General features: G+C 45.8%; 1 protein-coding gene across 2 annotated transcripts in view; it reads right to left on the bottom strand.

Annotated features, from left to right (window-relative positions):
- The window catches only part of LOC138647792 (cytochrome P450 2D6-like), a 138,302-nt gene extending 117,985 nt beyond the window's left edge, over positions 1–20,317 (bottom strand). Inside the window, exon 1 of one of the 2 annotated variants that reach the window (XM_069737052.1) lies at positions 19,991–20,317. In XM_069737052.1, coding sequence (XP_069593153.1) covers positions 19,991–20,185 — 195 coding nt within the window. In that variant the 5' untranslated portion in view covers positions 20,186–20,317. The remainder of the gene's footprint in view (positions 1–19,990) is intronic. The other variant, XM_069737051.1, reaches the window with a different exon arrangement.
- Positions 20,318–24,990: the final 4,673 nt, after the last annotated feature.

Genomic DNA, 24,990 nt, shown 5'->3' with positions numbered 1-24,990 from the left:
GCCTAATAAATAAAACCTTTTGCTCCCCCTAGTGGCCGGAGTATGAAGTGTAATGTGTGCTTGTGATACCTGGTCAGGTGAACTCCTTTAGTGCCATCAGACGTACCATCACTCTCCTTAGTGGCAGAGCGACACTACTGCAACGACCAGGTCTCTGGGGCGCTGCACTACCCCCCCCGGTTAAATCCAATACTTCTGGACTGGGAAGAACAACAATACATGTTAGCAAAAGATATGCAAATTTTTGAAATGCAAAGAAAATATTGTTAGGGCTAGCGGAACGCACCAAATACAAAGACAGATAGAGTATGGTGCGTTCGCAGCCCGGGGTCCACCGTGCAGAGATGGAACCTGCTGCCAAGTAATGATGGACTATATGGCGGTACTCATAAGTATACACACGTGGGTTAAACTTCACCCAGTGTGAAGGAAGCGATCCTGTTGCGTCACAGGATCGCGGTACCGCACATAGAGCGCGAGCAAGTAGTCAGCGAACTCAACCCCAACTAGGATTGAAGTCCGATTAGACCCTTGCTGGCACAACACCGCAACTGGGTGTGTAAGGAAGCTGAATAACAATATTAGGGCACAAGAGTGCATGCGGTGCCGCACTGACGAACGCCACTAACCACCCAGGCTTGGGTAAGGAAAGCACAGAGGAAGTGCACGGCGCCGTACTGGCGGTCACAGCAACTGGACGCTGTAATGTATGATTCGTGCTGTAGGATAAGTCGGGCGCTAGATAGCAACCATACACCTTCCGCGAACAGACATTCAATAGGGAAGGGGTATCCAAGGACGACTTGCACTCACAACAAACACACATATGCAAATGTACACTAGCGCATGGCCGTGCGGTCATGCACAGTTTATATAGTTTCAGCACAGGAAGTGGCCACAGAAACTTTGCCCTTCCAAGACCTGCCAAGAGGACCAATGGAATATGCTGCAGGGCCTGAGCACATGACCCTCGATCTCCAACGGGAGATCTTGCCCTGGGCATGCTCAGTGTGTGCAGACAAGGACTTAGTCCCAGAGAAGTCCGCTCGCTGCTGACCAGCACTGGCTTTAATGGCAGAAGCTGAAGAAGCAGCAGTAACTCTCTGTACAGCGTGAGACTGAGCAAGACGCTGGGACCGACGTCCCTGCTGAGCAGACTCCACTGCGGCTGGATAAGAATGGGAGACCGCAGCGGAGATGGCTCGAGTTTCCCCCTGTGCAGAAGCGGGAACTCGAGACCTAACAAATATAACAATGCTTCCCTTTATGGGAGGTGAGGACATTTGAATGTTACAAACGAAACAAGATTAAATATTTTAAATAACACTCTGACTATAAATAACTTCTAGTACCCTGCCGGGTATTCTAACAATAATTTAACTTCTCCTTTAAGGGTGTATAGGCTGAACCCACTAAAGGCTTACTATAAAATACTATAATACAAACTCAACTTTTTCTTTATTTTTCTAACTTCACAAATGCAGGACCGCCTAGCTCATTGTCTGGGCCTACTACCATTGTCGCAATCAACCATCTTTTCTATGGTTCTCAGGAGGACTCTCTAACCCCTACGAGTTCACTATGTTGAAATTCGGCTTCCAACTTTTCCTGTCCTCAATCTTTAGTAACATTATTAACATTTCCTAAGTCTCAACATTATTACAGTTTAATTTTCTTAAGGCAACATGTGAACATTCCCTTTAAGGAGGGAACCAAGTCTCTTTGAGGTAGTGCAGATTCTCTCTGTCTGCAAGTCCATTAGAAAGCAAGAACTTCTGTGCTGTATTCAAAAACAGTCTCTTCACAAAGCCTTCTTTCTTTGTAAAACTAGTAGAGGGCACCTTTAAGAAGGTGCGAACTATTTACAAAACAGTTTGTGAATCAATCACCGTCCATGATTCGGCAGTCTTTGAAAACAATGATAACTTGTGCAAAATAAAACATTAGGGATCCCAGGTAAACAAATGGACCCCTTTAAGGATTAACCCTAAATGGGTTTAGGCAGCAAAACAGCAGGAAGACAAACAGTTAAATAACTATATACAGTTTCAGGTTTCCGAGGTTTGTTACTATAGTAGATCGCAAGACATCAGCCGGTAGTGACCACTTCCTGACCGGGGAAGGTCTGGCTCTGTGCCATCGTCCAGCATTGTTTTAACGTCTTCGGATTGTCTCTCAGGCATCATCAAGTCAGTAGTGGTCTGGGTACGAACGGCGGTGCCGGTGGTAGACTCCGCAAGCAGGACGCTATATGCCGGGGTGGTGGTACTGGGTCCCGCATGTTCGGCGAGACACCATCACTAGTCTTGACAGTAAATGGCGCTACCACAGGCTCACATCGTCTGACCCTCTTGGCATACCATCCCCGCTCACTCCAGTGGCGGGTGTAGGTCACATGGTCCCCCCTGTACAAGTTTCTGGTAGGAGGCACGCTGTGGGGCTGGGGTTCCACATTACAGCTAGTCACAAAGACTTCAGTCGGCAGCCCTGACTCCAGTATAAAGCCGCAACCCCTTCTCAGATGAAAGGCTAATACTATCCCCTGTTTCACTGCACTCTCAGGGCAGCAGTGGCAGAGGGGCGTTTGTACCTCTAGTCGGGCAGTCTGTTCTGTTCGTTCTCGGTCTTTCCACTGTGAAATTAAACTTTGTCGATACTGCTCCCAGGTGAGCCCAACGACATAAGAGCCATTATAAGATCGCCCCCTCTTGACTCACGTCTAACGGTTCGCCCATAGATGTCGGTAGCGGGGGCAGTATCCCCTTCATGGCGTAAAGGGCTGCCACCACAATCTCGGCAGCGGAAGACCGGTCATAGATGCGATGGGGAGCGGTCGCTGGAGCTGGATCGGTCGGTGGGGCAGGGTCGCTTTTGGTACCTGCGTCTGATGTGGTGCCACTGATGTCGATCGGCTCCGCTGACGAGGACATTGGAGTCTGCTGCGGCTCTGACCATGGATCTCCCTGTGCGATCTTCTTGCACAGCTCTGACTTCCATTTCTTCGCCGTCGCCGATCCCACGTCTGGATTCGGGTGGTTCGATGCCTCCTCTGGCAGCTCCAAGAAGTCCTGAACCCCCTGTGGCGGCAAGCCCTGGCTCGGCTCCCCTGGGTCGCAGTGATCCTGGGTCACTTCGTCGTCATTCAGGTACCCGCTGGTCATCATCTCGGCTCCTGGACCAGCGGTGGCACACACACGAGGCTCCTCCATTTTCTGGGGTTCGAGCTCCTGCATTCCTGAGCTCGTCATCCTGCAGCCGTAGTCGGAGGGGGCGGATGCTGCTTTTGGCGCCGCTTTTGTGATCTCCTCCCATGGCACGCCCTCCTTCTTCTCCTGCGCTCCTTGTGGCGCAGCAATGGCGGCGATTTTGGTGGGAATCTTTGCGGTAATCAATGATGCACAGTCTTTGCAATAAATCACAGTTCAAGCACAATTCTAACACAGTTCCAAGGCACACATGACCCAATTCTTCAGGCTTAAGTACGATCCTGTTCGTGACGCCAAGTTGGAGCGCCCCCAGACGCAGGGTCGCGGGTTGCTCGGTACCGGTCCTCTCTGTTATGAAAGGCAATTCAGTATCACAATGGACATGGAGGTCAGAGCACATACAGTGATCTGACAATAACCCAAAATAATAGAACGAGCTCTGAGACGTGGGAACTCTGCAGACCGCAATCCCTGATCCTCTCCAAACACAACTAGAGGCAGCCGTGGATTGCGCCTAAAGCTCCCTATGCAACTCGGCACAGCCTGAGAAACTAACTAGCCTGAAGATAGAAAAAATAAGCCTACCTTGCCTCAGAGAAATACCCCAAAGGAAAAGGCAGCCCCCCACATATAATGACTGTGAGTAAGATGAAAAGACAAACGTAGGGATGAAATAGATTCAGCAAAGTGAGGCCCGATATTCTAGACAGAACGAGGATAGGAAAGATAACTTTGCGGTCTACACAAAACCCTAAAGAAAACCACGCAAAGGGGCAAAAAGACCCTCCGTACCGAACTAACGGCACGGAGGTACACCCTTTGCGTCCCAGAGCATCCAGCAAAACAAATAGACAAGCTGGACAGAAAAAATAGCAACAAATAGCAAAGAAGCACTTAGCTATGCAGAGCAGCAGGCCACAGGAATGATCCAGAGAAACACAAGTCCAACACTGGAACATTGACAGGAAGCATGAATCAAAGCACTAGGTGGGGTTAAGTAGAGAAGCACCTAACGACCTCACCAGATCACCTGAGGAAGGAAACTCAGAAGCAGCAGTACCAGCTTCCTCCACAAACGGAAGCTCCCAGAGAGAATCAGCCGAAGTACCACTTGTGACCACAGGAGGAAGCTCTGCCACAGAATTCACAACAGTACCCCCCCCTTGAGGAGGGGTCACCGAACCCTCACCAGAGCCCCCAGGCCGACCAGGATGAGCCACATGAAAGGCACGAACAAGATCGGGAGCATGGACATCAGAGGCAAAAACCCAGGAATTATCCTCCTGGGCATAACCCTTCCATTTAACCAGATACTGGAGTTTCCGTCTTAAAACACGAGAATCCAAAATCTTCTCCACAATATACTCCAATTCCCCCTCCACCAAAACCGGGGCAGGAGGGTCAACAGATGGAACCATAGGTGCCACGTATCTCCGCAACAATGACCTATGGAAGACGTTATGTATGAAAAAAGAATCTGGGAGGGTCAGACGAAAAGACACAGGATTAATAACCTCAGAAATCCTATAAGGACCAATGAAACGAGGTTTAAACTTCGGAGAGGAAACCTTCATAGGAATATGACGAGAAGATAACCAAACCAGATCCCCAACACGAAGTCGGGGACCCACACGGCGTCTGCGATTAGCGAAACATTGAGCCTTCTCCTGGGACAAGGTCAAATTGTCCACTACATGAGTCCAAATCTGCTGCAACCTGTCCACCACAGTATCCACACCAGGACAGTCCGAAGACTCAACCTGTCCTGAAGAGAAACGAGGATGGAACCCAGAATTGCAGAAAAATGGCGAAACCAAGGTAGCCGAGCTGGCCCGATTATTAAGGGCGAACTCAGCCAAAGGCAAAAAGGACACCCAGTCATCCTGATCGGCAGAAACAAAGCATCTCAGATAGGTTTCCAAGGTCTGATTGGTTCGTTCGGTCTGGCCATTAGTCTGAGGATGAAAAGCCGAGGAAAAAGACAAGTCAATGCCCATCCTACCACAAAAGGCTCGCCAAAACCTCGAAACAAACTGGGAACCTCTGTCAGAAACGATATTCTCTGGAATGCCATGCAAACGATCCACATGCTGGAAGAACAATGGCACCAAATCAGAGGAGGAAGGCAACTTGGACAAGGGTACCAGATGGACCATCTTAGAAAAGCGATCACAGACCACCCAAATAACTGACATCTTTTGAGAGACGGGAAGATCTGAAATAAAATCCATAGAGATATGTGTCCAAGGTCTCTTCGGGACCGGCAAGGGCAAAAGCAACCCACTGGCACGAGAACAGCAGGGCTTAGCCCGAGCACAAATCCCACAGGACTGCACAAAAGAACGCACATCCCGCGACAGAGATGGCCACCAAAAGGATCTAGCCACTAACTCTCTGGTACCAAAGATTCCAGGATGACCAGCCAACACCGAACAATGAACCTCAGAGATCACTTTATTTGTCCACCTATCCGGGACAAACAGTTTCTCCGCTGGACAACGATCAGGTTTATTAGCCTGAAATTTTTGCAGCACCCGCCGCAAATCAGGGGAGATGGCAGACACAATTACTCCTTCCTTGAGGATACCCGCCGGCTCAGATAAACCCGGAGAGTCGGGCACAAAACTCCTAGACAGGGCATCCGCCTTCACATTTTTAGAGCCCGGAAGGTACGAAATCACAAAGTCAAAACGGGCGAAAAACAGCGACCAACGAGCCTGTCTAGGATTCAAACGCTTAGCAGACTCGAGATAAGTCAGGTTCTTATGATCAGTCAATACCACCACGCGATGCTTAGCTCCTTCAAGCCAATGACGCCACTCCTCGAATGCCCACTTCATGGCCAGCAACTCTCGGTTGCCCACATCATAATTCCGCTCAGAAGGCGAAAACTTCCTGGAAAAAAAAGCGCATGGTTTCACCACCGAACAATCAGAACCTCTCTGCGACAAAACAGCCCCTGCTCCAATCTCAGAAGCATCAACCTCGACCTGGAACGGAAGAGAAACATCAGGTTGACACAACACAGGGGCAGAAGAAAAATGACGCTTCAACTCTTGAAAAGCTTCCACAGCAGCAGAAGACCAATTGACCAAATCAGCACCCTTCTTGGTCAAATCGGTCAATGGTTTGGCAATACTAGAAAAATTGCAGATGAAGCGACGATAAAAATTAGCAAAGCCCAGGAACTTTTGCATACTTTTCAGAGATGTCGGCTGAGTCCAGTCATGGATGGCTTGGACCTTAACAGGATCCATCTCGATAGTAGAAGGGGAAAAGATGAACCCCAAAAATGAAACCTTCTGCACACCAAAGAGACACTTTGATCCCTTCACAAACAAAGAATTAGCACGCAGGACCTGAAAAACCGTTCTGACCTGTTTCACATGAGACTCCCAATCATCCGAGAAGATCAAAATGTCATCCAAGTACACAATCAGGAATTTATGCAGGTACTCTCGGAAGATGTCATGCATAAAGGACTGAAACACTGATGGAGCATTGGCAAGTCCGAATGGCATCACTAGATACTCAAAATGACCCTCAGGCGTATTAAATGCAGTTTTCCATTCATCGCCGCGCCTGATTCGCACCAGATTATACGCACCACGAAGATCAATCTTGGTGAACCAACTAGCCCCCTTAATCCGAGCAAACAAATCAGATAACAAAGGCAAGGGGTACTGAAATTTAACAGTGATCTTACTAAGAAGGCGATAATCTATACAAGGTCTCAGCGAACCATCCTTTTTGGCTACAAAAATACCCTGCTCCTAATGGCGACGATGACGGGCGAATATGCCCCTTCTCCAGGGATTCCTTCACATAACTGTGCATAGCGGTGTGCTCAGGCACGGATAAATTAAACAGTCGACCTTTTGGGAATTTACCACCAGGAATCAAATTGATAGCACAATCACAATCCCTATGCGGAGGTAGGGCATCGGACATGGGCTCATCAAATACATCCCGGTAATCAGACAAGAACTCTGGAACCTCAGAAGGGGTGGATGACGAAATTGACAAAAATGGAACATCACCATGTACCCCCTGACAACCCCAGCTGGACACCGACATGGATTTCCAATCCAATACTGGATTATGGGCTTGTAGCCATGGCAACCCCAACACGACCACATCATGCAGATTATGCAACACCAGAAAGCGAATATCCTCCTGATGTGCAGGAGCCATGCACATGGTCAGCTGGGTCCAGTATTGAGGCTTATTCTTGGCCAAAGGCGTAGCATCAATACCTCTCAATGGAATAGGACACTGCAAGGGCTCCAAGAAAAACCCACAACGCTTAGCATATTCCAAGTCCATCAAATTCAGAGCAGCGCCTGAATCCACAAACGCCATGACAGAATATGATGACAAAGAGCAGATCAAGGTAACGGACAGAAGAAATTTTGACTGTACCGTACCAATGGTGGCAGACCTAGCGAACCGCTTAGTGCGCTTAGGACAATCAGAGATAGCATGAGTGGAATCACCACAGTAGAAACACAGCCCATTCAGACGTCTGTGTTCTTGCCGTTCAACTCTGGTCAAAGTCCTATCGCACTGCATAGGCTCAGGTTTAAGCTCAGGTAATACCGCCAAATGGTGCACAGATTTACGCTCACACAAGCGTTGACCGATCTGAATAGCCAAAGACATAGACTCATTCAAACCAGCAGGCATAGGAAATCCCACCATGACATCCTTAAGGGCTTCAGAGAGACCCTTTCTGAACATAGCTGCCAGCGCAGATTCATTCCATTGAGTGAGCACTGACCATTTTCTAAATTTCTGGCAATGTACCTCTATCTCATCCTGACCCTGACAAAGAGCCAGCAAATTCTTTTCTGCCTGATCCACTGAATTAGGCTCATCGTACAGCAATCCGAGCGCCAGGAAAAACGCATTGATATTACTTAATGCAGGATCTCCTGGCGCAAGAGAAAATGCCCAGTCCTGAGGGTCGCCGCGCAAAAAAGAAATAATAATCAAAACCTGTTGAACTGGATCACCAGAGGAATGAGGTTTCAAGGCCAGAAATAATTTACAATTATTTTTGAAACTCAGAAACTTAGTTCTATCTCCAAAAAACAAATCAGGAATAGGAATTCTTGGTTCTAACATAGATTTCTGATCAATAGTATCTTGAATCTTTTGTACTCTTGCCGAGAGCTGATCCACAAATGAAGACAGACTTCTAATGTCCATCGCTACACCTGTGTACTGAACCACCCAAATGTCTAGGGGAAAAAAAAGACAAAACACAAAGCCAAGAAAAAAAAATGGTCTCAGAACTTCTTTTTTCCCTCTATTGAGAATCATTAGTACTTTTGGCTTCCTGTACTGTTATGAAAGGTAATTCAGTATCACAATGGACATGGAGGTCAGAGCACATACAGTGATCTGACAATAACCCAAAATAATAGAACGAGCTCTGAGACGTGGGAACTCTGCAGACCGCAATCCCTGATCCTCTCCAAACACAACTAGAGGCAGCCGTGGATTGCGCCTAAAGCTCCCTATGCAACTCGGCAGAGCCTGAGAAACTAACTAGCCTGAAGATAGAAAAATAAGCCTACCTTGCCTCAGAGAAATACCCCAAAGGAAAAGGCAGCCCCCCACATATAATGACTGTGAGTAAGATGAAAAGACAAACGTAGGGATGAAATAGATTCAGCAAAGTGAGGCCCGATATTCTAGACAGAATGAGGATAGGAAAGATAACTTTGCGGTCTACACAAAACCCTAAAGAAAACCACGCAAAGGGGCAAAAAGACCCTACGTACCGAACTAACGGCACGGAGGTACACCCTTTGTGTCCCAGAGCTTCCAGCAAAACAAATAGACAAGCTGGACAGAAAAAATAGCAACAAATAGCAAAGAAGCACTTAGCTATGCAGAGCAGCAGGCCACAGGAATGATCCAGAGAAACACAAGTCCAACACTGGAACATTGACAGGAAGCATGAATCAAAGCACTAGGTGGGGTTAAGTAGAGAAGCACCTAACGACCTCACCAGATCACCTGAGGAAGGAAACTCAGAAGCAGCAGTACCAGCTTCCTCCACAAACGGAAGCTCCCAGAGAGAATCAGCCGAAGTACCACTTGTGACCACAGGAGGGAGCTCTGCCACAGAATTCACAACACCTCTCTGTCTCAGTTCTGGGGTTGTCACGGTGGCTGGACCCGGTCCGTGACCCTGCTAGGGGGCATCCAATAAAAGGGATGAATGAAAGTCAGCTAAGGTTTCGTGACGCCACCTGTGGTATTCGGTCAGGGTGACCGACGCTGCTCGGGGTCCACTGGGGTGATGTGATGGCAGCTGGATGGTATACCTTCCACAGGTGAAGTATGTCCCCAGGGCTTCCCAGTAATGTAGATGGTGATGGTGTGAGGTACAGTCAATAACGAGGATACAGGGTTGCAGTCTCTTTACCTCTTTACTGGTGACTTCAGGATCCTCAATCCAGAGCACAGTTAACAGGGCTGTCTGAGACCGGCCGGTCCGAAGGCACATCCAGAGTTTCTTTTGCAGGTGGAAATCGTTGCCTACCACTAGTGCCTGTGTGTTGTAGTGCTTCCCTGCTAAACATTCGGGATAGTCCTCACAACTTCTGTTCTCGTTCTTTCTAGTTCTTTTTCGTTCTTTCTATTCTCCATCCCCCAAGATGGTTATGGCTAGGATGCACCCGTTTGGCTCGGAGCTTTTCAGGGACCCTAGAGACGCCCCTCTCCACGGTTGCCCCCTATGTCTGCTTAGGTGATGTAAGGTAGACAGCCAACCTATAATTAACTGCCCTGCGGTATTTGAAGTAAGGCATAGAGTCAGTTACTTCCTCGGTGTTCCGGTCACCGGCTACGCGCCTCAGTAGGATGTTGCCTTTCTCGGGGCACGACTCCTACTGGATCTCCTTTGTGCTGATCTCGTTTCTCACTGTTCCACAATATCCTTCGCTTCGTGTCTCTTTCTTAGGATACCGCCGCAAGGTAGTGCAGGCGCGGTTCCGTAACGTTCTGTTCTGTTCGCTAGGTACCTGCCAGGTTCCCACGCCTGACAGGGACCTCCCTGAATCTTCTCCCTGCAGCACCCCCTGCCACAGGATGCTGCCTGAATCCAACCCAGTCAGCTTCCGATCTAACTTCCTATCCAACCCCTAGTTTTACCAGTTTGAGGAGTGGCCCAATAAATAAAGCCTTTTTCTCCCCCTAGTGGCCGGAGTGTGAAGTGTAATGTGTGCTGGTGATACCTGGTCAATGAACTCCTTTAGTGCCATCAGACGTACCATCACTCCCCTTAGTGGCAGAGCGACGTTACTGCAGCGACCAGATCTCTGGGGCGCTGCACTTACAACTTGTCTCCTCCATTTATTCATCGGCACATACCATCATCTTGGCCACACACCATAGGACTACTGGGGACCCCGCTTCACCTGTGGGAAGTGTAACATCTGTGCTGCCGCAACATTCCCCCAGGGGACCCCCTTTCATGCAGCATCGGTCCAACTACTGTCCAAACACCACAGGTGGCGTCACGTCAAACTTTGAACATTTTCACATTTAACGTTGAAGCGCAGGGCCAGAGACCAGGTCGCAGCCACCGTGACCGAGTACCCCACTGCCCTGTGGGCGACTCAAATGCGTTATGAAAAAAAACTCCTGGCTTTATTTTTCACAAGTACACTCATAGAGGTGTTATGTACAAATTCCCTGCATCTAGCAATGTGTGTGTAATTTGTTTTGCTGTCATCTTTATTACACATGGCAGCAGCAGACTCAGAAAAATTACTGGTAAATCGTGAGGTTTGCATATCTTAGCAGGTTTTGCGCCAGTCGCGCAACTGAAAGATAAATATACATTATTTATTTAACCAATAACAGAGTAATTTTTTTGTTGTATTACCTTCGTAACACATGCCAACAGCAGAATCATGAAAAATTACTGGTAAATAGTGACATTTGTGTATCTCAGCAGGCTTTGTGCCAGTCGCACAACTGATAGGTAAATATATGCTATTTATTTAACCAATAGCAGAGTAATTTTTTATATCGCCTTTACGACACACGCCAACAGCAGACTCAGGAAAATTGCTGGTAAATAGTGGCTTTGCGCCAGTCACACAACTGCTAGATAAATATATGCTATTTTAGCAATAGGTGAGGAATATTATATAGCTTTAATAAAGATGTTTAGTATATGCTAGCACTAAGGAATATTATTTAGCTGTAAAGAAAGCGGTTTAGTTGATGCTGGTACTCAGGAATATTATTTATTGCTAAAAAGAGCTGTTTTGTATATTATGATACTGGATATGAAATATGCCTCTCTCCTTACTCCCACAATGTTTTCCTACAGTATACAGAATGCAACCTAACAGAGATCTGCAGCATGTATTTGCAATGCGAGCACCCTGTCTGACTTTCCCTCTGTCTGGTATTAAATCTCTCCCTACTTTATCTCAACCTAACAGAGAAATAGTCTTCACTCTAAGTAGCTCTTAAAAGAGATTTTTGGACTCACAAACTCTCCCTTAATGCTGCTTTTTCTCCTTATGCTTACACTACGCTTTCACTACGCTATTTCTGCATGTAATGTGCGCAAGATAGCACTGGCAGGGCTTAAATATCCCCCTATGATGCTGTAAGGCCAGCCAATCACAGTATTGCCACAACAAAGATGGCGACGGCATTGCTGTGATTGTCAAGCAAGCCTAACATGTTCATTGGCTTCAAATAAAGTGCAAAACATGCTGGACGGGTCACTCGAATATACCAAGGCGAGGAGCTAATTACTCGCTGAATAACGAATAGCCCAAATAGGTTACTATTAGGGCGAGTAATGAATAGTGTTGAATGCATTCTCTCATCACTGATGAACACTCCATGTTGGGTCTCTACATCTGCTGGGTTGGCTGTAGTGGAACAGATGTCGCTCCCCATTATACTATTTCTATTCTGGTGAAATTGATGCCTCTTTGTTGGTGTCTGCCACATTTTTTTGGAAAAATGAACACTCCTTGTTGGGTCTTCATCTGCTGGGTTAGCTGTAGTAGAAGATGTGTCGGTCCCTATTATACTATTTCTTCTCTGGTGAAATTGATGTCACTTTGTTGGTGTTTGCCACTAGTTTTTGCAAATGTGAATACTCCTGGTTGGGTCTCCATCTGCTGGGTTGGTTGCAGTGGAAGAGGTGTTGGTATCCATTATACTATTTCTACTCTGGTGAAATTGATGCCACTTTGGTTGTGTCAGGCTCTAATTTTTTTAAATTTGAAGACTCCTGAATATGTCTCCAATCCTTCCACTGGGTTGGCTGTAGTGGCTGAGGTGTCATTCGCCATTATACTAGTTATACTCTATTGCAATTGATGCCACTTTGGTTTTTGCCACTAATTTTTGGAAAGGTGTAGACTCCTAGTTTGGTCTCCTTCATGTGTGTTTCCTGTAGCAGTAGGCCTTTGAGACCGGCAGGCCTACACTTCCTTTGAGTCATCTACTCATGTTGCTGTCTTTACATTTTTCTGAGCATAGTAGTCTACAAAATTGATATTTGTGCCACCTGAGTGTGACTGAGCATGAAAGCAGGTTAAACTTTTGCATGTGGTATCAGGGCTCCCAGCACAGAAGACCTACACCCACCTCATCTTAATTTGAAGTTCAATTTAAAGTTGTAAATGCTGGCCCAGACCCTGATAGCTCATGCATGGCTAATTGCTGCCATTCTAAAACTTGTACTGTGGGTTATTTAAGGCCACTTTCCTTGTGTCTGCCCCTAATGTGTTGTGTTTCGCAGATTTTGGGCCCGTTTGAAGGTGTTGTGTATGCCTTTGTTTTTGCCTCCCATTGACTCCAATGATGTTTGGTTGTGTCTGGCGAATATTCGGCGATATATTTCAAATTCGGCTATCGTATTCTGAACTGAAAATTGAAATATTCGCTTATCTCTGGTACCCACATCACCTTCTTCCCATGCGTTCAACGTGAAAGGCCTGAAGACGAGGAGGAGAGGGAGGATGACAAGAAGGACATCCTCTTGATGGGGACAGGGGACGTCTTGGCTGTTGGCAGTCTGGCACACATGACTGAGTATATGTTTCGCTGCCTGACCCGTGACCCTCGCGTTGTATGCATTTAGGCTAACACTAATTACTGGTTGGTCACCCTTGTAGACCCATGCTACAAGTAGAACTTTACTTCTCTCCTTCCCGTGGCGGAGAGGTCTAATAAAATATTGCAGTACCAAAAGGCCCAAGTTGAAGAATTATTTAAAAAATTCCCATCTGACAACGCTGGTGGCAGAGGTCACGGTTCCATGGACAACCAAGGAGTGGTGATGAGGGAGAGACACACTTGATGCATAAGAGGAAGGGAAACACTCTCATAGATCTGGGACAGTTTTCTCAGACCTTCCCAGTGCCCAGGCCCTCATGCACACACGGGTAGTCTGACAAGAAGGGAAAAGTTTTTTAAGACGTTGAAGAACCTTTCCTACCATACCGGCGCCTTCGGTAATTCTTCTGTGCCTTACAACTATTGGGTATCCAAGCTAGGCATGTGGCATGAATTGTCTCTCTATGCCTTGGAGATCCTGGCCTGCCCTGCAGCTTCAAACTGTATATTATTAATATGAAAAAAGAAAATTTTCTCAACCTACGATAAATAACATTGTAATAGTGTATACGGCTATGCAAAGAATAGCCGTCTGCTGGCCCTCCAAAAATGGTTAGTGAGGGCTCGCTGCTGGCCCTCTAAAATTAGAGTGATGGCCACCTGACGACCCTCTGACAATAATGAGGGCCACCTGCTGGTCCTCTAACAATAGTAAGAGCCCCCTGATAGCTCTGAACAAATAGTGATGGCTGCCAAATAGCCCTGAAAAAAAAATTGTGACTTTCAATGTCCCTCCTTCATAAATTAAACAGGATGTGTCTGATCATGTCTCACACACTACATGGACAGATAAGGTATTAAAATGCTAACATTACATTTCCAGTAGAATGTTTTTTCACCATTGAAAAGTCTACAAATGTGCAAAAACACAGCAAAAACACTACGTGTGAACATAGCCCAAGGTGTGGAGGAACATTTTTTTCTCTTATTTACTTTGGCTTACATGCAATTCATTATCATGGAAAGCATGTTTCTTAACATTTTTTTTTTACAGTCAAATCCATTCTATCTGCGGTTTTGTATGCTTTAATGTCAGTACGTTAAAGATGGCGTAATAATCTGACAACATTGTTCTCAGAAGTGACCTGGGATTCAGAGATGCTTCCAGGGGTTGTCACCATGTTGTTCACATGCCATTTCAGAGCTGTTTCCATCATTTTTAGCAATTTTTATACCTCCTCCAGACCTGTAGGAAGGGGAGGCCGCCGAGAAAAATGCTCGAGTTTCCCACTGACTTCCATTATACTCGTTACTCGGGTAGAGCATCCGAGCATTACGATTTGATTGAGTAACAACTCCCTGGATCCTGAATGTCTTAGTATTTTGCAATGAGTTTATGTGTGTCAGCAAGCACCCTGAATGGTATGCAGTGAATATCCTCAGCTCTCCCTGGATCCTGAATGTCTTAGTATTTTGCAATGATTTTCTGTGTGTCAGCAAGCACCCTGAACGGTATGCAGTGAATATCCCCAGCTCTCCCTGGATCCTGAATGTCTTAGTATTTTGCAATGATTTTCTGTGTGTCAGCAAGCACCCTGAATGGTAATTCCATGTCATTCAACTCCTGTGCTAGAATTCATCATCAGTTACATGGTTTTGAGTACTCACTGTTGTAGCTCTGGGGGGGGGGAGGGGTCTTTGTAGATGCTTATCACAGAAGAGGTGTTAGTATAGAGATGTTACCAGGACTGCATCTTTGATCATCTATCCACACCAGGATGTGTTGAGCAGCTGTCCCTAATTTAAAACTAACCAGCTCCCATAATCCCGCTGTCCTCTCCCTGCACTGGGGGCCTATAAATTTAGATTCATTCTTAAGGGTGCACGCATGTGTGGGGTCACACGCATTCAGCAAAGCATCACATTAGCTAAGCATCAAGTTATAGCAGTTATTCCATGGCAGTTAGGGTAGGAGTTAGGTAACCCACACTCTGCTCTCCCTTCTATCCATGTGCTATATTCCTATCTTCCAGTGTTCCCTTGCAATCCACATCCACCGCCCAATCCCCCATCCATCACGACTCATATACATCAGCTCCTCTCTCCTTCCCTCTCCCATGTACAGCTCCCATGCACTTCTCATCTTCCTGAAAAACCTCAGTCCGTCTTGCCAAAACACACTGCACAAAAAACTTCTTACAATTCCAAAAACTTCTTGCTTTTTATCTTCCTACTCCTACTGATTTCGGGAGACATCTCCCCCAACCCTGGTCCACCATCCCACAACCTCAACTGCTACCCTACCTCCCATCAAAACCATTCTAACCTTATTAATATTACTTGCACTCCCTCATCTCCTTCTTTTAATTGTGCCCTTTGGAATCCACGGTCTGTATGTAAAAAACTTCCTTTCCTGCACAACTACTTTCTGAACAACTCTCTAAATCTGTTGGCCCTCACTGAAACCTGGATCCAGGATTCTGACACGGTCTCCCCTGCTGCCATTTCCCATTGTGGCCTACAATTCTCCCATTCCCCGAGACCCACAAAGAGACCTGGTGGTGGAGTCAGCATACTCCTCTCCCCACAATGCACCTTCCAGGTCATCCCACCAGCTCCATTACTTTCATTCCCTTCTTTTGAGGTCCACACCATCAGGCTCTTCCATCCTCTCTCCCTCAGAGTAGCGGTCATATACCGGTCCCCAGGCTAACCCAGCCACTTCCTGGACCATTTCTCTGCCTGACTGCCGCACTTCATGTCCTCAGAACTCTCAACCCTTATCCTGGGAGACTACAACATCCCCATTAACAGCCCCACCTCTACATCTGCATACCAGCTTCTTTCACTCACCACTTCGCTCGGCCTCTCACAGCTCTTAACCTCTGAGACACACAAGGACGGTAACACCCTTGACCTGGTCTTTGTCCGGCTGTGTTCAATCTCCTACCTAAATAACTCACCACTTCCCCTCTCTGACCACAACATTCTTTCCTTCATGCTCACAAATCCTCGCTCACCCCAGCACCCTCCTACCTACCATTCATTCAGAAATCTACAAGCCATTAACCCTCATACACTTTCAGACTCCCTACACTCATCATTGTCCCCAATCTCTTCTTTTTCCTGTCCTGATGTGGCGGTACATCACTATAGTGACACTCTTAGAAGCACCCTGGACCAAGTAGCTCCCCTGACCATCAGAACCTCCAAGCACAGAGTAAAACAGCCCTGCATCTCCCCTGGCTCACTCTCCGCATTTGACCCTATCACAGAAGAAGAAGTCTCCAGGCTCCTCTCTTCTTCTCGTCCGACTACATGCACTACCGACCCCATTCCCTCTCATCTCCTCTAGTCTCTCTAGTAGTGAGTAGTCGTCACTACTCACCTAACTACAATCTTTAATCTCTACTTCTCCTCAGGCATTTTCCCGTCCTCCTTCAAACACTCTATCATTACTCCATTACTAAAGAAACCCGCCCTTGACCCATCCTGCACAAATAACTACAGACCAGTCACTAACCTCCCCTTCATCTCTAAACTGTTGGAGCGCCTAGTCTACTCCCACGTTACCTCTCCATTCACTCCCTCCTGGACCCTCCACAGTCCGGCTTCCGCCCCTACACTCGACAGAAACTGCACTCATCAAAGTGACCAATGACCTTCTGGCTGCAAAATGTAACGGTGACCACTCTCTGCTCATTCTTCTCGATGTTTCTGCAGCTTTCGACAATGTTGACCGCCCTCTCTTACTCTCTAGGCTCCAGTCACTTGGCATTAAGGATACTGCTCTCTCCTGGTTCTCCTCCTATCTTTCTGACCGCTCCTTCAGTGTTCTGTTCTCTGGCTCCACTTCATCTCCTCTTCCTCTCACTGTCGGGGTACACCAGGGCTCAGTCCTTGGCCCCCTTCTCTTCTCCCTCTACACGGCCCCAATTGGACAGACCATCAGCAGATTTGGTTTTCAGTACCATCTTTATGCCGACGACACACAACTATACACGTCATCCCCTTACCTTACTCCTGCTGTACTACAGAACACCACTGACTGTCTCTCTGCAGTCTCCGACATCATGTCCGCTCTCTATCTGAAACTCAACCTCTCCAAAACTGAACTTCTTCTGCTCCCACCATCTACTAACCTGCCTAAACCTGACGTTTCCCTCTCCGTGTGTGGCATCATAATAACACCCCTACAACAGGCGCGCTGTCTGGGTGTTATGTTTGACTCCGATCTCTCCTTCACATCCCACATACAATCTCATGCCCGCTCATGCCGCTTACACCTAAAGAACATCTCTAGAATCCGCCCTTTTCTCACTATAGAAACAACAAAAACCCTCACTGTCGCCCTGATCCACTCCCGCCTGGACTGCTGCAACGCTCTATTAATTGGCCTTCCCCTCACTTGACTTCCCCTCTCCAGTCTATCCTTAATGCAGCAGCCAGGGTTGTATATCTAGCTAATCGTTACTCAAACACGTCCGCTCTTCGCCGGTCATTACACTGGCTGCCCATTCATTACAGGATACAATTCAAAGTACTTGTTCTCACCCACAAAGCTCTTCACAGTGCGGCACCCCCTTACATCTCCTCCCTCATTTCTGTCTATCGGCCTAACCGACCTCTGCGCTCTGCAAATGACTTTAGACTAACCTCTGCACTAATCCGTACCTCTCACTCCCGACTCCAAGACTTCTCCCGTGCTGCGCCAATCCTCTGGAATGCTCTTCTCCAAGAAATTAGGACCATCCACAATTTGCATAGTTTTAGGCTCTCCCTCAAAACATATTTGTTCAGAGCGGCCTATCATGTTCCCTAATCAGTTATTTTGTTTGTGTGTAGCCCATTCACTACTTCCATCTATCCCCACTCCCTAAAGATGGCTGGACCATCATTGTAAATACATCATTGTAAATACACACCTGTACTTTGTATCTCCCCACCTCATTATAGATTGTAAGCTCTCACGAGCAGGGTCATCTTGTGTTGCTTTAATTATTGTATTGTTAACTAGGGTTGAGCGAAACGGGTCGAAATTTTTCAAAAGTCGCCGACTTTTGGCAAGGTCGGGTTTCATGAAACCCGACCCGACCCCAGTGTGGGGTCGGCCATGAAGTCGGCGATCTTTTGAATCTAGAATCGGAATTCCGATACCAATTCCCGATATGTTTAAGATATCGGGAATTGGTATCGGAATTCAGATTTAAGTGTAAAATAAAGAATTAAAATAAAAAATATCGCAATACTTACCCTCTGACGCGCCCTGGTATTAACCGGGAACCTTCCTTCCTTAGAATCAGCCTTCCAGGACCTTGCGGTGACGTCGCGGTGACGTCGCGGCTTGTGATTGGCCGCGCAGCCGCCCATGTGACCGCTCGCGCGACCAATCACAAGCCGCGACATCACCGCGACGTCACCGAAGGTCCTGGAAGGGCTGATTCCAATCACAAGCCGTGACATCACCGCGACGTCACTGAAGGTCCTGGAAGGGCTGATTCTTAGGAAGGAAGGCTGCCGGAAAGAAGCAGGGCGCGTCCGAGGGTGAGTATATTCCTATTAGGTATATACTCACCCTCGGACGCGCCCTGCTTCTTTCCGACAGCCTTCCTTCCTAAGAATCAGCCCTTCCAGGACCTTCGGTGACGTCGCGGTGACGTCGCGGCTTGTGATTGGTCGCGCGAGCGGTCACATGGGCGGCTGCGCGGCCAATCACAAGCCGCGACGTCACCGCGACGTCACCGCAAGGTCCTGGAAGGCGGATTCTAAGGAAGGAAGGTTCCCGGTTAGTACCAGGGCGCGTCAGAGGGTAAGTATTGCGATATTTTTTATTTTAATTCTTTATTTTACACTAAAATATGGATCGCAGGGCCTGAAGGAGAGTTTCCGCTCCTTCAGACTCTGGGAACCATGGAAACCCAATGCACTGCATTGGGTTTCAGGTTTCGGCCAACCCCGACTTTTTTATAGGATCGGCCGATTTCACTCGACCCGACTTTTTCAAAAGTCGGGTTTCGTGAAACCCGACCCGATCCTATAAAAGTAAAGGTCGCTCAACCCTATTGTTAACATTGTTACTTATGACTGTTGTGTTTGAAGCTGTTAAACTGTAAAGCGCTGCGGAATATGTTGGCGCTATAAAAATAAAGATTATTATTTATTATTATTACCCTAGCATTACAGTGATCGCTCTTCACTATTGAAGACTTCAATTTTTTATGAAAGACATTCAATCCATTATTTCGAATTCTCAGCAAAATCTGAGTCTCAACTATTTAGGTTTTGCAAATATAGGACGCAACTATTTTTTTTGCCGTACAAATTTGATCGCTCATAGTAGCTGATCCATTTTTTTTACCAGTGAACCTCAAATTGGGTTTCAGGATCAACACATGAGTAAGTAAGATTCTAATTACAGGCACTCCAAGCTCAGCAGATCATACTTAGGTATGTCCAAACTCCCACATTATAGAAAAAACATTCCATTCACTTCATTTAAAGTTCAATGATAACACATGCAATGCAATTTGGCAGGCATGGAAATTTGATCTACTATTAGTTTTATTTACATTTGTAATTTAGGCACAAATAGTCTTTTTGCCATGTTATACACTTGTGCATGCACAAAAGTCTGCAGGATACATGTATCTGTCCAAGGATAGCACATACTGTACCTGATTAAATGTTACTGTTGGATTTCTGTGGTCTACATGCAAAATGTTACCAAGAAATGGAAGACCTCTTGGACCTGGAGGATAGTGTGATCCATTCTTCCGGCTCTTCATAAAGTCCAAGATGAAAAGGCAAACAATGAATGTCGCACCCCAAAAAAATCCATTGGAAAACAAAAAGGAGATAAATTCTGCCATCCCCTCTCTGTGCTATGTTTACTAGATCCTACTAGATTCTACTCGTACTTGCTCACAGATCTTGCTGTACAAGTGTATAAATCACTTCTCTGCATGGAATCGAGCTAGAAGTCTTTAAAAACTATTAAGTAATAAATGGCTTTGCTTGGATACTCCCAAAATACACCCAAGTTTTTAAAGGGGTTAGGGTTTTTTACATGGGCGCTCAGGGGCAGGGAAGGAACATTACAGGGTTAGCTGTTACGTTTAAATATTGGCAATTATGCCTTAACTTGTTCTAAACTTCCAAAGTTCCTTTAAGGTCATGCTACATACCAAAATATATGCTCTCTCTGCATCAGAACTATATAGTGCTAGCACTAACAAGCCCTATGCATTCAGACCATGTAATAATCTCTGCATGTAAGAGAGCAAGAAAAGGACTTGTCATCCCATCAGTTTTTAGCACAAAACACTGTATACATGACTTTTTAATAAAAAACAAACAAATGGTGAACAAATCTGTATGAATTTGATAAAGTTATGCTAAGGTGTAGATGGGAGGTGACCCTCATGGCAAGCTCCAAATCAGATCCTAGGATACAAAAAAAAGCTTATCTCTTAGGCCAGGGTCACACTTACTGTATGGAAAATCGGTCCGATTCTCCCCGCTGAGAGCCGCAAAAGTGTTCTCCGTATGGTCATCCGTGTGTAATGCGTTTGAAATGCGATGATGCGATTTTCTCGCACCTATGTATCCGTATGACATCCTTATGCAGTGCGATTGCTATCTGATTGCAATGCGATTTTAACATGAGCTTTTACATACAGAAATTCTCTGTCATTTATAAATCGTTTATATAAGATAGATAGAAAGAAAGAAAGAAAAAGAAAGAAATAAAGAAAGAAAGAAAGAAAGAAAGAAAGAAAGAAAGGAAGAAAGAAAAGATGGCAAAGTGTATGGGTGTACAAAAAAACTAATGAATGAGCTGCTGGGAGCTGGTTTTCAGCCAGGACGGTCGCATCTTGTAACCATCCAGGTTGAAAATGTTTATCCCCAGACATGGATTATGACATGGGACAGAACGACGGACAGGTATGGTATATTGTTGGTTTTTTTTATTTTACTTTTATTACAAGAGATTCAGGGCTTCACAGGAATTAGGTGAGGTTGTAAGTATAGTTTAATTAAGAATATTAATGGAGTCTGTGTCTTTCTTTCAATTGAAGGGCTTTTTTCTGGGTGTCTGAGTTTTCTTACAATGTGACAATAGGGTTAGTAATGGGGCATCTTATTGACGCCTCTCCATTACTAACCTCGGGGCTTGATGTCACCAGACAATACAAAGGTGACATCTACCCTCCCCCCCAACTATTACCTCACTTGCCACCGTTACAGGGTTGTTGGTTATTAATTATAGGGGGACCCCACATCATTTTTTGGGTTGTCCTCCATTTTAATAGCCAGTAAAGGCTAAGTGTACAGTTGTGAACTAATTTTAATAGCCTGGAAGCTCCATGGGAATTACCACCTTCCAGGCTATAAACATCTGCCCCCAGTCGTTGGCTTTCCCTCTGCTGATTGCGAAAATTGCGCGGGAGCCCACACCATTTGTTCCCTAAAATAATCTTTTATCAATTAAATACATGTACAGTAAATTGCACACACACTGTTAGGAGTCGAGTTTCCTCTGCTGCACAGGGGGAATCTCGAGCGGTCTCCCATTCTTTTCCAGCCGCAGTGGAGTCTGCTCAGCAGGGACGTCGATCCCAGCGTCTCGTTCAGTCTGACTCTGTGCGAAGAGTTACTGCTGCTTTTCCTGCTTCTGCCATTGAAGCCAGTGCTGGGCAGCGGCGAGTGGACGTTTCTGGATCTAAGTCCTGCTTTTCTCTGTCTGAGCATGCCCAGGGCAGGATCTCCCGTTGGAGATCGAGGGTCACATGCTCAGGTACTGCAGCACATCCCATTGGTCCATTTGGCAGGTCCTGAAAGGGCAAAACTTCTGTAGCTGTTTCCTGTGCTGCAGCTATATAAACTGCGCATGATCGCACGGCCATGCGCTAGTATTGTCTTGTAAATATGTGTGTGTGTTGTGAGTGAAAGTCGCTCTTTAAATGACCCTCCCTATTGAATGTCTGTTCGCGGAAGGTGTATGTTTGCTATCTAGCGCCCGACTTATCCAACAGCACGAAACACACATTACAGCTACCAGTTGCTGTGTCCGCCAGTACGGCGCTGTGCGCTTGCTCTGCGCTTTCCTGACCCAAGCCTGGGTGGTTAGTGGCGTCCGTCAGTGCGGCACCGCACGCACTCTTGTGTCTTAATATTATTATTTATGTTCCTCTGACACACCCAGTTGCGGTGTTGTGCCAGCAAGTGTCTAATCGGACTTCAATCCTGTATAGGGGTTGAGTCCGCTGACTTCTTGCTCGCGCTTTATGTGCGGTACTGCGGTCCTGTGACGCAACAGGATCGCTTCCTTCACGCAGGGTGAAGTTAACCCATGTGTGTATACTTAGTACCGCCATATAGTCCGTCTTACTAGCAGCAGGGTCTTTTACCTGCACGGTGGACCTCGGACTGCGAACGCACCTAATACCATAACATCTGATTCTTGGTGCGTTCCGCCAGTCCCTAACACACACTGTACTAATTGTTTTTGTCACTGACATCTATATATGTACAGTACAGACCAAAAGTTTGGACACACCTTCTCATTTAAAGATTTTTCTGTATTTTCATGACTATGAAAATTGTACATTCACACTGAAGGCAGAAAAACTACGAATTAACACAGGTGGAATTATATGCTTAACAAAAAAGTGTGAAACAACTGAAATGATGTCTCATAATCTAGGTTCTTCAAAGTAGCCACCTTTTGCTTTTATGACTTTCTGCACACTCTTGGCATTCTCTTGATGATCTTCAAGGGGTAGTCACCGGGAATAGTTTTCACTTCTCAGGTGTGCCCTGTCAGGTTTAATAAGTGGGATTTCTTGCCTTATAAATGGTGTTGGGACCATCAGTTGTATTGTGCAGAAGTCTGGTGGATACACAGCTGATAGTCCTATTGAATAGACTGTTAAAATTTGTATTATGGCAAGAAAAAAGCAGCTAAGTAAAGAAAAATGAGTGGCCATCATTACTTTAAGAAATGAAGATCAGTGAGTCCGAAAAAATGGGAAAACTTTGAAAGTGTCCCCAAGTGCAGTGGCAAAAACCATCAAGTGTAGAAAGAAATTAGCTAACATGAGGACCGCCCCAGGAAGGAGGACCAAGAGTCACCTCTGCTTCTGAGGATAAGTTTATCCGAGTCACCAGCTTCAGAAATCGCAGGTTAACAGCAGCTCAGATTAGAGACCAGGTCAATGCCACACAGAGTTCTAGCAGCAGACACATCTCTACAACAACTGTTAAGAGGAGACTTTGTGCAGCAGGCCTTCATGGTAAAATAGCTGCTAGGAAACCACTGCTAAAGACAGGCAATGAGCAGAAGAGATTTGTTTGGGCTCAGGAAAACAAGGAATGGACATTAGTAGTGTATCAGAGGGACGTCTCGTCAAACTCATTTTGACAGGTGGACCCGCTCCTATCAAAGTGTATCAAAGTGTGTAACCCCTCCCAGCCCCTGTCAGCGAGCTGTCCCTGTGTGTCTGGCTGATTTTCCCTTTTGATATAGTTTGATAATGTTAATTTGATCCAGCGATTATTATCCCAGTATTTGTTTGTTTTTATATTAGATTTTTATATGTAGTTGTTGTGAGATTGCATTCTGTAATCAGCGCCCATGTATTTTATTTGCAGTGTTCACGTGTAGTACAAAATTGTGTTTTATAACACACCATGCTGTTTATTTTATATCCTATTAGATTTTCATATGAGCTTGCTTCTGTAAGCTGTATTTTTCTGCCGGCAGTCCATAATGCGCAGCATGTGGTTATGTTATATCATCTAAACAGAATAGCTGTCTATGCCTACCGAAGCAGTTGTCTACTCCCACCGACAACAAAAAAACAGAGAGAGATATTCTCCTGTTATGTGTTATGTTATGTTATCTCATCTAAACAGAGTAGCTGTCTATAAATACATCTCAAAGACATTTCAATAATATAAAAATTCTTACAGAATAAAAAGTAAAAACATTAAATAGTACAATGAACATACACCACCACACTTCTTACAAAATAAATAAGTAAATAGTATCACAAGTACAATGAACATACATCATTACACTTCTTACAAAATAAATAATATAGTGTTACAAGCCGAGTACAGCATTTATCCAGTACATTCTTTACATCGTGAGCCACATGGTTTGTAGTATCGGTAGAGACCTTTTTTTAGGCATCAGAGTTCCGCGTGTGGTGCCTAATGACGGGGAATGTAAAGATTGAATTGTACGGGGCGCCGGAGCTAGCTTCTGTGGTGTAGATACAGCGTGTGTCTCACTGCTGAAAATTTTTAATTCATCTAAAAGCTTCCTAGTAGCGGGGTTACCCACAACTGTAGACAGTATATTTAGCTCGGCCATAGCCTGCATAAATGAATCCCAACCCGGAGGTAAATTTCTGCCGGACAGAGCGTGACTCTGCGTTGTATTACGTACCAAATCCAGTAAGTTAGACCCTGGTATTACGGATCCTTTGAAAATAAATTCAGCTTTATTATTCCAGGCTGTAACATTTTTATTCAGTAGTAACCTGTTTAGTAAAAATTCAGCATTCTTTTTATATCTTTGGTTTATATGGCTGACAATTTCAGCGACCTCTTGATTTTTATCAGAGTCGGTATTTGACAATTGTTGCTGATCAGGATCAGGAGTGCT

Source organism: Ranitomeya imitator, chromosome 8, assembly GCF_032444005.1.
Source record: "Ranitomeya imitator isolate aRanImi1 chromosome 8, aRanImi1.pri, whole genome shotgun sequence".
Taxonomy (NCBI): Eukaryota; Metazoa; Chordata; class Amphibia; order Anura; family Dendrobatidae; genus Ranitomeya; species Ranitomeya imitator.
Note: the sequence above shows the minus strand (reverse complement) of the source record. Positions and strands in the feature narration are given on the sequence as shown.